The 12,794-nt window shown below is 40.9% G+C and overlaps 1 protein-coding gene across 9 annotated transcripts in view; it reads left to right on the top strand.

The window, feature by feature from the left end:
• The first annotated feature begins 371 nt into the window (after positions 1 to 371).
• The window catches only part of FN1 (fibronectin 1), a 69,313-nt gene continuing 56,890 nt past the window's right edge, over positions 372 to 12,794 (top strand). For 5 of the 9 annotated variants that reach the window (XM_067740685.1, XM_067740682.1, XM_067740686.1 and 2 more), the window contains exons 1-9: positions 373 to 773; positions 1,670 to 1,798; positions 2,765 to 2,902; positions 4,278 to 4,409; positions 5,376 to 5,513; positions 7,970 to 8,128; positions 10,353 to 10,544; positions 11,314 to 11,493; positions 12,150 to 12,326. In XM_067740685.1, coding sequence (XP_067596786.1) covers positions 623 to 773; positions 1,670 to 1,798; positions 2,765 to 2,902; positions 4,278 to 4,409; positions 5,376 to 5,513; positions 7,970 to 8,128; positions 10,353 to 10,544; positions 11,314 to 11,493; positions 12,150 to 12,326 — 1,396 coding nt within the window. In that variant the 5' untranslated portion in view covers positions 373 to 622. Of the gene's footprint in view, positions 774 to 1,669; positions 1,799 to 2,764; positions 2,903 to 4,277; positions 4,410 to 5,375; positions 5,514 to 7,969; positions 8,129 to 10,352; positions 10,545 to 11,313; positions 11,494 to 12,149; positions 12,327 to 12,794 lie in introns of all 9 variants that reach the window. The other 4 variants (XM_067740680.1, XM_067740683.1, XM_067740687.1 and 1 more) reach the window with 1 other exon arrangement.

A 12,794-nucleotide genomic window follows, 5' to 3' on the forward strand; every position in this document is an offset into this window, starting at 1 on the left:
AAGCGGGGTTGGGGGGGGTGGACTTGCGACCCCTTTGCTACACACGACTCCAGCCCCTCCCTTTCCTCCCAGTCAACCCCTTTCTAGCCGCTTCCCAATCCCTCCGCCTTTGCTCCCCAAAAGTTTGATGACCGCAAAGGAAACAGAAAAAAGTTCTCTTGCCCAATCCTGGCGGGCGATCAGCATCTCTTTTGTTCGAGGAGAACCCACAGCCCCCCTGACGTCACCCGGAGCCCGGGCCAATCCGCGCGCGGTCGGCGGCGGCGGCGGCGGCGGCGGCGGCGGCGAGAGGAGGGTGGGGGGAGTCGAGCCGGTCCCTCCTCCCCAGCGCCCAGGGCCTCGCGGGGGGCGGGAAGGGACAGTCCCATATAAACCCCGGCCCTCTGGGCTCGGCCGCTCGCGCCGGCTGCGCTTTTCAGGGCAGGAGAGAGAGCCCTAGGCGCGAGCGGGGGAGAGGGGATCTGCAGCCACAACTTCTTTCGTCCTCTCCTTCCCCTGTGTACCTCTACCCTTCCCTTTCCCCATCCTCCAGCCCTTACCTTCTTGGCGGCACTGAAAGGGACTCCGCCCGCAGGTTGCGAAGGGAACCAAACTTGGTGGCGAGTTGCCTCACCGTCTGAAGATGCTCGGGGATCCGGGGCCCCGGCTGCTGCTGCTGCTGACCGTCCTGTTCCTGGGGACAGCGGTGCCCTCCACTGGAGCCTCGAAGAGCAAGAGGCAGGCTCAGCAGGTCGTTCAGCCCCAGTCCCCGTTGGCTGTCAGCCAAAGCAAGCGTGAGTACTGACCTCGGGCTGAAACAGGCTGTTGCAGGGATGGGACCCGTAAAGCCAACCGAAGTTGTGGCTGAAGTTTTGCGCGCGCGCGCGTGTGGAGAGTGTGCACTCCTTAATGAGAGAAACCGGCTGGGGAACCAAAAGACTTGCTTTGAGCAGGCTGGTTCTGAGGGCCTAGAATAAGATAATGCCTTGGAGAACAGGGGCTCTGCGAGGTCCCGCAGTGCTCTTACCAACTCAGGTCTAAGTCCTATGAATTCATCAAAACTTGCCTTTAAAGAGAAAATGATGTATGCCTTTAAACTTTCCATGTGGGATTACTGTGGGGTTAAACGTTTTCAAAATGGGGGTGAGGAGACGGTAGCTAAATAACTGTGTCGTTCCTGCTTTGAATGAGATGTTACTGGTTCAGATTGCATCCTGAGGCCTCCAGGATGCTTCTCCAAGGAGATCAGAAATCCTCTTCCAGTTTTTCAGACACACCCTCCCTTTTCCTTGGCTAAAGGAAACTGCTGAATGTTGCCCTTCTCGACTTATTACCCCCAAAGAGCACTGAAATTCCTTGCATGTTTTAAAATGTAGTTCCCAGTTATCTGCTTTTCAAAATGTTTCCACGCCTTTGATGCAGACCCCTGGCCAGATGGAAATGACATCATTGTATAACATTTAACTAAGTCGGAAGAAAAACAAAAGGAATAACCAAATATCTATGTGTGCAAATTTGCGGTTAACTCTTTAGATATCTAGTCGCTTTTAATTCTCCTGATGCTCTGATGGTTAACTTTTTCCCCTACATTTGTTGCTTAGGCTCATCAGTTTAGTTGTGCAAGAAAATTCCATCATTTGGAAAAAAGAAGGATGCAAATTTAGTGACTTTTCCCTTTAATTCTTTATAGCTGGTTGTTATGACAATGGGAAACACTATCAGATAAACCAACAGTGGGAGCGCACCTACCTGGGCAGTGCCTTGGTCTGCACCTGTTATGGAGGGAGCCGGGGCTTTAACTGCGAGAGCAAGCCTGAACGTAAGTGGGGGCAGGGGGAGCCTGTCTTGTACTTAATATCTTCTCATAGATGGAGAAGTAGTGCCTGTTAATTAAAGTTAGCATTAGTAATAAAATTACATTCACCATTTCCCCAATAGAATTATTTGTCATTTCCTCTTGAAAAATGTTTAATAACTGCTTCTATTTGCTTTTCACATTTTCCTTTTACCTTTAAAACAATAGAACAAATGTATCTCAAAGTAGTTCCCAGAGTCTTTTTTTGGGGTTTTACTTTCCCAAAGCCTTTGATGAAAAAAAAAAAAGAAAAATGTTGTGTGTTCCTGCTTCCTCCAAAAAAAAAATGATTATAACATTTTAATTTATTAGAAAGTAATTTCAAATCTTAAACTGTAAAATTATGGGACAGAAAACACTTTGGGCAGTACATTGTAAAGTGATTTGTCCCCTGCAGTTCAACATAAAATCATTAACCACTTCAAAGTTGTCCTTCCTTTATGACCCTTGATATATTTCTTGTAAATTATGGCAACTCCTACAGAGAAGCACTGATGAGGCTAAAATGGAAATAGTAGGATTAATAACTGACAGTGCCTGGGGAGGGGCGGGAGGAGGGGCTCTTCAGATTGTTTATTTTTATGTGGACCTTGGTTTGACTTTCTGAGCCAGAGAGGTGAATCCAAAGCCCTTCCTTCACAATCTAGCCGGTCCTAAGGTCATACGTTATGGCTTTTTCCTAAGGGCCTGAGAATCCTTTCCAATGGCTATTCATTTCCAGAAAATTAGAGAACTTGTCAAAGATTGAAAACTGAGGCTTTATTAGAGCCTAGGGTAAAATCGAGATCTCCCATGTCAATTTTTTTTAAACTTTCCGTTTGCCCCTTGCTACTCCTAGAATGGAAAAGTGAGTTTTCCTTTGGATGGGAGTAGTGGAAGAGAAAAGCTTTACATATGTAAGGCTCATGTGAACTTTCCTTCTCCCCTCAGCTGAAGAGACTTGCTTTGACAAGTACACCGGGAACACTTACCGGGTGGGCGACACTTACGAGCGCCCTAAGGACTCCATGATCTGGGACTGCACCTGCATTGGGGCTGGGCGAGGGAGAATAAGCTGCACCATTGCAAGTAAGAATGGCCTTCTGTCAAGGGATGCTAAAATAGCACAATATGAATTTTTCCGTTACCATCACTGTCACTTTCTGTTATCCATGACTGGATATTCCTAATTTGGGGATTACCCTAGGTGACCAGGCAGTTTTCTGTGGCCACCCGACTGGTTCCTGTGCTTCTGGAAGATGGCTCTGAGCATAGGTGGAGTCAGTGTTTAGTCTGTGTGCATTTATGAGTGTGTGTCTGTGTGTCTGTGTGTCTGTGTGTGTGTGTGTGTGTACACGTGTACGTACATAACATAACCACGTGGATTTCTTGGGTTCCATTGCATTCTTAGATGAGTTGCCCATTTTACGTTATCTGGGCATCTTCAAGCCAGACTGACCATGTGGTGATCTGCAGTGATTGGGAAGATGGTCACGAAGAGTGAATTAACCATTGTGTGGTCTGCTCTTCTTGTTTGCAATGCCCAGACCTCTTGGATCTCACAGAAACAGTCTGATTTCTTTGTAACCAATAGTTTATGCCCGGGAAGCAGATCTCTCTATTCCCAGGAATAATACGGAATGATTAGCCTGATAGTGTTTCCAGGGTACTCTGGGATCTGGACTGACTCTCAGCAATTCTAGTTTAGCTAAGTCAAACTTTCCAGTATGATTCATTGGGTTACCAATAGATTCTATTAACATAGCATTTAGTTTTTTTTTAATCCATCGTTGTATAAAGTCACTTGATGGCTCTGTCGAAAAGACAAATCAGTCTCTTGTGAATAAGCCCAATCAGCCTTTCCCATATTTAATGTCAGCCTTTATCCAAGTGTACTGGTAAATCTTAAGAGTCAGTGTCCCATAGCATTTACAGTCTAGTGGACAGTTTAACCTTTGCATGTGCCCTTGTGTTAAATAGCCTAGAAAAGTACCCAGATTTCCACACTTGCTATATATACATCTATTTCTTTCCATCAAAATGACATTTCTAGGGTGAAATACAGACTCTCCACATCCTGAAAGCTGGAATGCTAGGCCTGATGTGGCTTTTTTCATTGAATTAGTCTCAGACTTAACCCGCTGTGTATGTGAGAGGCCATGCCTGGCAACCTTTCTTTTCTGCTTTAGAACCCAATTTCCTGTGATCTCTCTGGGGAACTAGGATTTATGTCTCCTTTCTTTGCCATTCAAATTTTCTCTGTGGTTTCCCATTGTGCTTAAACAAGACATTTAATTGAATGACCCAAAGTGACCAGACCTGTTAGCTTTTCCCCTGTCTCTGATGGGAAAGCTGTTCTCTTACTTTGGCTAACCTAAGTGCCTGTCCTGGTTGGAACATGAGACTTTTCTTAAAAATATTTTCTAGACCACTCTCTCTAACATTGGCTTTTTATCTTGATCAGACCGCTGCCATGAAGGGGGTCAGTCCTACAAGATTGGTGACACCTGGAGGAGACCACACGAGACTGGTGGTTACATGTTGGAGTGTGTGTGTCTCGGTAACGGGAAAGGAGAATGGACCTGCAAACCCATAGGTGTGTGACTCCTGGGGATGAATGAAGGGTGGGGAGGCACAGTTAAAATATTGGGTTGAGCCAAAATCGACTTGGACAAGATATATGAATTCCAATAAAAAAGATAACAAACTGAGAATTCTATTTCAAATAATGAAATCTTATTAATCCATAGTCTTCTTAAAGGAATCAGATCAAAAAGTACCAACCATGTATAGATGTCTTAATTTTGTTTCAAAAACACAAGATAGAGTTGAAAGATTTAGGAAGAAGTCATTTGTTTTCTCTAAGATCTGATTTCAGATTTCTCCTTGGTCAAGATGACAGTTATTTAAAAGAAAAAAAAATGACCCTTTTGACATATTTCTTTATTGGAACGCACTGGACAAAAACACGATATGGCGTGTGCTCTGTCATCCCCTTGGTCATTTTTTGTCAAAATAAAAATTGCTGAGTTTCTTTTTGTGTCAATCCTCAGCTGAATTCTATTGATACAAATCTAAAAGTTTTTGACTATAAATTTTATTCTGATTGTTCTCTAATTCAGAGGCTTTTTTTTTCTTTGTGTTGTCTCTGTTTTTACAGCAATCCAAATTTTAAATAGCTTTCTTGTCATTTTATTTAGGCATTAATAATTGGTCTTTCATAATTAAGGTTGGAATTTTGCATATTTACTCTCCCTCTGGATACATACATAGATCTTTTTCACTCAAAATACTGGTGTGAATAATGGTACTAGCGGAAAATATACAGTCCATGGACTTATTAGGAGAACAGAATTTCTGCCTGCCAACTTGGCTCGAGCTTTCTTTCGCTTTGGTTACACAATGTGCTTAGTTACAGGGCGTGCCTTTCTTTTTGAACAGAGTACCACTTAAAAAAATGTGGCTGGATTTTTGCTTACACAGTACAATTTAAATTACAGGGAAACTGCCCAATTCAAAATAACCCCTTTTTTTTCTGTTTTTCTTTCAAATTCCCCTACAGCTGAGAAATGTTTTGATCACGCTGCTGGGACTTCCTACGTTGTCGGGGAGACCTGGGAAAAGCCTTATCAAGGCTGGATGATGGTGGATTGTACTTGTCTGGGAGAAGGCAGTGGACGCATCACCTGTACCTCCAGGAGTATGTTTTAGATCTTTATGTTAAAGATGAGACCAGGCGTTGTGTTCTGGATTCCTAGAGAGAATTGTCATGTGATGTCACTTAGAACACATCCATTTCCACCAACGTGGTAACATTTGGATGTCAAGAAAAATTCCATAAGCAACTTACTTTGCTTCTTCAAAGAAGACTAAATTAAAAAAAAAAAAAAAACTTAGTTCAATAAGGTCTTAGGTTATCAGCTACTGAGGAAAAAACCTTAATATGCATTTAAATGCCAAATGTGTTGTGGACCTGAAGATTAGTTGCAAATGTTTCATCTAAAGTATCACTGAGATATTTTCTAAGTAGCAAAGAAATCGTTAAAATAACAGGCAAATGCATCTTTGGGCATGTGGGTGCTCTTGACATAGAAAGGAGCTAAAGCTCTAAAGTTTTTGGTTTCCTTCTATGTTTGAAATTTAAATAAGGCGTATTCATTGACAAAATTGATGAAAATAAAAGGTACTTACCCCATAGGTTAAAATTATGTGTTTACTCTAGGGTTAAGGACGGTGTCTCTTTAGGTTTACCAGTGCTGTGAAGAAGCTACCCTCTGGTATCTCTGCTGCTCTAAGACTGCCCTGGAGCCTTACTTGTTGCCTTAGGGGTTCAAAGCTCCTTTTGTGAAATTTCAAACCAATAGTGATTATAGAGTTTGCTAAGCAAAACAGCCATTAGCTATCGATGTTATAAATACATTTAAAATCAAATCTAAATAATTTTGAACATATTTTATTTATCCAGCTTAAAGCACTTAGCCATATTAACATGTTCATCATCCAAATTTGAATTCTTTGCAAGCAAAAAATTGTCTTTCCTGAAAAGTGATAACAATTCTAACCAAATAGTTCCCAGAACCTTCCAGTTCATTAAATCTTTTGCATTTAAAATTTTATTATGATTCTCAGACTTCCAAGACCTTGGAGGCAATGTTTTAGCTTAAGACAAATTAGATGTTTGACTTAAATTCTTATCTATTATTTAAAACTCTTCTAATAGCAAGTTGGGTAAAGTTTCTCAAAGAAAAGTCATTTATTCCATGAAATTGTATAAGCCCCTACTTTATACAAGATGGTATAGGGATGCAAAAATGAATTGGACATTAACCCAGCTTTCAAAGAGCACTGAGTAAGTAGGTCAGAGTGATGAGAAAGGCTTATACATATTCACATTCTACAAAGCACAGTATTAAGGACTTCAAGACAAATACTGAAATAGTGCAATGGAAGTTCAGGGGAAGACATCACTTTTAGCTAGGAATTTGGGGAAAAGTGTAACCAGCAATGATATCTTTATTCAGACTTCTGCTGTGGTGGGAGATCAATGTGGGTGTGTATTTGTGTGAACTTACATTAACTAATTATTTTTTCTCTAACCCAGTGCAATGATTTTCTGATTCACAAACAAATCAAATCCTCTCTACTCACATTGTAGCATATGGGCAAAGCTGGATTATAATTGAAACAATCTATTTGCCAGATAATTGAACACATAGACGAGTAGTAATTTAGTTACAAATTATCATTTTATATTAATAATCCCACTTTTCCGTCAGAGAGTTAACACCGAGCAATTCAAAAGAGGCCATTTTGTTATTGATGTTAAATAGATGTTTGTTTGTGGAGGTGGGGTGGGACCAGGGGAGAGAATAGTTTAGTTGGTAGAAGAGGTTGGTAGTCCCCTGAATTGTTTTACATAACAAATGAAGAAAGAGATGCTGCTATCTTTTAACTGCTCCTTTGGGGCAGTTGGGGGAGACCCTTTGAGACCTACCTGCCTCCCTATTGTTCCTAGTTTTCTAAAGAGAGTCCCCTATGGAAAGGCAGGCTGTATACAATAATGACTATGAGAAAGCCCGGAGAGCCTGAGAAGGAAAGAGAGGGGAGACTAGAAAGCCAGAGGATGAATTTGGTCAAATGAACAATGTGAAAACAATGTAGTGAATGAAAGATTTGACTTTTACCAAATTTAATGAATTGAATGAATGAATGAAGATTTAATGAATGAAAAAAATTGTTTTGGCAGACAGAGAAGTGGAACTAGACTACATCATACAGCTCCCTTCACACTGTTTCAAATGCAATCCCATCTTTCAGAAGTTAACACCCGCGGCACCACAGCTGAATATAAACGTATCATCCAAAAACAGCACCAAACTTGAAACAACTCTTTTTTTTTAATTTTTATTAGAGTACAGTTGACTTATACAGTGTTGTGTTACTTTCAGGTATACAGCAAAGTAACATACATATACATATATCCACTCTTTTTCAGATTCTTTCCCCATATAGGTTATTACAGAATATTGAATAGAGTTCCCTGTGCTATACAGTAGGTCGTTATTAGAAACAACTCTATTCTTATTTTAGGTTTGCACTGAGCACTTGCCAAGCTCGACCTGATTTACATGTTTCAGTGTTTCCTTTCTGACACAGACAGATGCAACGATCAGGACACTAGGACATCCTATAGAATTGGGGATACCTGGCGCAAGAAGGACAATCGGGGGAACCTGCTCCAATGCATCTGCACTGGCAACGGCCGTGGCGAGTGGAAGTGTGAGAGGCACACAACCCTGCAGACCACGTCTGCCGGTGAGTCTCAGGGCCAGTGGGACCCAAATGGGGGCGCCTTGCATAAAGTATTTCTGCAAATCCATCTTTCCCTTGACATGCCATTGAAGGATGATTTGCAGTGTTTTGGCTAGTAAGCTGAGTTCATTTGCAGACTCTTAGTTGTTAAAAGTTTGTTTAATGTCAAATTTTAAACTTAAATAAAAATGAAATGAAAATGGATCTTAGGGGGAAAAAATCCATTTTAGCCCCAAGAGGTAAAACTGTTGTCTAAGAAAATGCTAACCTACATGATTTATACATAAAGGTATAGATAGATAAATATAAATAGATCTATAGATGTATACGCATATGGATACACACATATACATACACATTTACATGTATTGTGAATATCTAAAGTGCATTTTAATGGAAATGCGAGATTTTTGTTGAGTTACATGATCACTTGATTCTTCTGCTAGGAAAAGGGGAAAAGTACATTTGTTCTTTTTCAGAATGGAATATATCTCCTTGTCCTGACATTCTGCTTTTTTTTGTAGCAGACACGGTCCTTGATGTGTGGTTTCCATGCTCCAGCAAACTTTGTTGCGTTCCATAAAATAATGCACAATCATTTTTTCCATGTATTAGCATTCACAATTTGAGAAAATCAGAGGGGGCCTAGAGATGGGAAGGAATGACACAATATCTAAGCATTTTTTAAATAAAAGAAGTTTTAATTATTTCTGGTACAAGAACAAGATCTTTGCATTGTAGCTTGTTTTGTAAGAATCTAAAGAAAGAAATAGGGGAATCGGGAGTGTGTACTTCTTTATTATTCTTGCTCTGTTTTGATCAAGTTTTCACTACACAGTGTGCTAGCATTGTTGTTTAGTCTTTTATCAATTGGTCATCTAGCTAAAACTATTAATTACTTGTTTGGATTTTTTTCCTTTTGATGAGTTTTCATCTTGCTGTGAGCACTTATGAAGGTGAACAAGATTAGATTTGATAATATCTTTGAGTTATTTGATTATTTTCAGTAAGATTGCTGCTAACCAAAAAAAGAAACAATTACAAATCTCAGTCTACTGAAGTAGTTTAAATTCAAAGGGTAGTTGGGTTAAATGCAGTAAGCATTCAGTAATTGTTATCTGTTTTTATTAATATTACTAATATTATACTGAAATGGCTCCATTGTTCAAAAATGTTTGAGCAACATAGGGTTAAACCAAATGGAACCTTCTACAGGATCTTAATGCTCCTTTGCACTGTGACTCTGCCAGGTGGGGTGTATGAATACAGACGCCATGTTCCCCCAACATGTGTGACTTTGGGACTGTGGTCTGTGAAGTATTTGGGTTTTAGTGTTTAGCTTACGGAGCTGCTGAATTCAGTCTATCAGTCATTCTAGCTTCAGTTCTGATTCCACTCTTCCTTGGGCCTTGCCCTCGGGAGAACAAATTTCTATAAGTTTAAAGAAAAGATCAACATATTCTGTTGTCTTACTCTGAAAGGAAAGCAGTATTAAGAGAATTGATTGGTTTTAGAAAACACCACAACAGAATTCCCAAGTAATCCTGAGGAGAAACAAACAGTGGAAGGAGGGGCAGCGAATAGAGACTCCAATATGGCTGCCCGGGGCCTCCTCTGAGGAGCTCAGTGTTACACCAATGGCAATAGGTCTGCTGCAGAGGGGCAGGGGCTTCTCAAAACAGTATCAGGAAGAGAGATGCCCAGATAGATTGGGCGAATGGGAGATGCTAAGAGAGGAAGTGTGAGACAGACCATTCCAGGCCAAGGGAAAAGCATGAGGACAGCACAGGGTGCAGAAGGGAATGATGAGCAGCTCAGTGAGGGAAGAGATAGAGCAAGGACGGAAGTGGTCAGAAGCGAGCTGAAAGCGGGTTAGGTGTGGAGGATCGTGAAGGCGTGAACTTTGAGCTCGCTGGAGTGAGTAAGGAGTTGTTGAAGGTATCTGCTCTGTTGAGTGGCAGAATAAAGTTGGTGATTTAGAAATATACTCTCGGTAGCTCCAGATAAGCTAGAAGATGGGAACCCCTGGGTAAACTCTTGTGGATTATTTCCTAGGCTGAGCGCAAAAGCCAATGCAGGAAGGGACGGGCATTTGTTTCCAGTCCCAGCTCAGTAACAGCACAGATTGCAGAGTCATCTGTAGGGGACCTTGAAGATCCGAGAAAGCTACTGCAGAAAGTGGTTTTCTCTAAACCTGCTCTGTGCCTTGCCTTTCTTGTGCCCTTAGGATCTGGCTCCTTCACAGACGTCCGAACGGCCATTTACCAGCCACAGCCTCACCCCCAGCCGGCTCCGTACGGTCACTGTGTCACAGACAGTGGTGTGGTTTACTCCGTGGGCATGCAGTGGCTGAAGGCACAAGGAAATAAGCAAATGCTTTGCACTTGCCTGGGCAATGGAGTCAGCTGCCAAGAGACAGGTCTGTGTCATCTTTTTAAAACAGATTTTAAAAGGCAATACATTCATTGACCAAAAAATGGAAAACAAACAAGAAAAGCTTGTAATCTTACCACCCTGTAATAACAACCAGGGTTTGGTGTTTGATACATTTTCTTCCGATCTTTTTAATCTATGTATTTTCTTTCCTGTAGTGAGTACTAAACTGCTATGTACTGTCTCTGTTTGTCTAAAATGTTGTTACAAGAGGTTACTTTCTGAATAGCTAATCCACCCCTATCTGGTACTCTAGATCTCAAAGTTCTGAAACTCTGTGACGTAAACTTCTTTCAACAACCTAATGCATCTCTTCCGCGCTCTAAAAGTGGTAGTAATTATAGCAATAATAATTGGCACACGACTTTTCCCCTAGTACAGCCTCATGTATTAATTCTTATAGCACCAACAGAGTTGTATATACACCTCCAGTATCCCTTGAGCAGCATCTTTAATTAAACCTGTAGTAATATAGCTTTGCAAATGGGAAACTGAGGCATGGTAGCAGAGGTGGTAACAAAGGATGTCAGAAGGAGAACTCGGGTGTTGCTCTACCCTCAAAAAACGTGGCTTCATGAATAAGGCATTTTGACAATATTATGATCTGGTTAATACTTACAGCTGGTCATACTCAGTTTTTTTTTTTTTTTCCTTCTGAGGACACATGCTCAGTCTCAGTTAAGTATAAATAAGGAGCTACTGGTGGGAGATAAATGCTGCTGTATTTACTGAGACCCTTTTGGTTCTGATTGTAGCTATAACCCAGACTTATGGTGGCAATTCAAATGGGGAGCCTTGCGTCCTACCATTCACCTACAACGGCAGGACTTTCTACTCCTGCACCACAGAAGGGCGACAGGATGGACATCTCTGGTGCAGCACAACTTCCAATTATGAGCAAGACCAGAAATATTCTTTCTGTACAGACCATACTGGTGAGTATCCCAAGGGAAAAACAAAACAATGAGAAAACCCCATTTCTCATGCCCTACTTTTACTAGCCAGCAAGCTAGCCATTTATTTTGAGGCTACATTTGAGAAGTATCACTCTTGTGCAATCTGGACCCAAGAGACATGGAACTAACTTCGCAGCTAAAGATCCTTCCAAGTTTCCCAGTAATCTTGAGAAATGACACCAAGGGAAAAGCCCTCCAGTGCATTTGTTTTTGACACACTGGGATTGTTACGTGATTAAAGATATTTATATGGTAAAATCGGTAGACACTCCCACAGGGATGAAGAATATACAGGAGGCAGGCCTGAGTGCTTTTGCTTTTCTTTTGGTTAAAGCTATGTCAATGGTCAAAGTGACCATTTAATCTTTTTTCTTTTCTTTTTTTGTCTGGGAAAATGAGAGGGAAAATTGGATTTAAATCTGTTTGAAAGGTGAAGGTGAATAATATACTTATAAGCCCCCTACACTAAGGAGGCTTAGAACTATCTTATCAGACATCTTTTATTCTGAGACAGACTGTCTGTGAATTAGTTGCAGAAACCTGGCTCTCAGAACCTTTCTGTAGTAATTCCCCGCTGTACATTGGAAAGCTCAGTTGTAATCTTTTTCTTCCTATTTGCGGGTTGTTCTGGACAGTCTTGGTTCAAACTCGAGGTGGAAATTCCAATGGTGCCTTGTGCCACTTTCCCTTCCTGTACAACAACCAAAACTACACCGACTGTACATCCGAGGGCAGGAGGGACAACATGAAATGGTGTGGAACCACACGGAACTATGACGCTGACCAGAAGTTTGGATTCTGCCCCATGGCTGGTAAGATGAAGCCCTTGTAGACAATCATTTGTGGAATAAGACAGAAGAATAATGTCCAGTTTACTCCTATTTCACCCATTAAGACAATTTTGAGATAGCAGAAAACTTTGTGATATATGTATAATCAAATATATAGGAATTATATAATTAGTTATATGATTTTAAAATCCCATTCATATAATTTAATGTCCAAAAATATGTAAATATGATAAAAATACTTTTTTTAAAGTCTGGAAATATGCATGTTTTCAGAGGTTTGTCTTTTGTAAAGAGCACACAACTGAGTAGCTCAAAACATTTAAGTGACTGCTCTAGTCACAGACCTTCCATATTTACATGCCATTTTGGAATAAGCTCTATTACTTATTAAATATCAAAATCTCTGTTTTCTGACCAGTAGGGATCTTTTTTTTAAAAGGGAGGCTCTAGTTTGTGTGAATGGAGAAAGGGGAACCAATACCCTTTATT

Source organism: Pseudorca crassidens, chromosome 6, assembly GCF_039906515.1.
Source record: "Pseudorca crassidens isolate mPseCra1 chromosome 6, mPseCra1.hap1, whole genome shotgun sequence".
Classification (NCBI taxonomy): Eukaryota; Metazoa; Chordata; class Mammalia; order Artiodactyla; family Delphinidae; genus Pseudorca; species Pseudorca crassidens.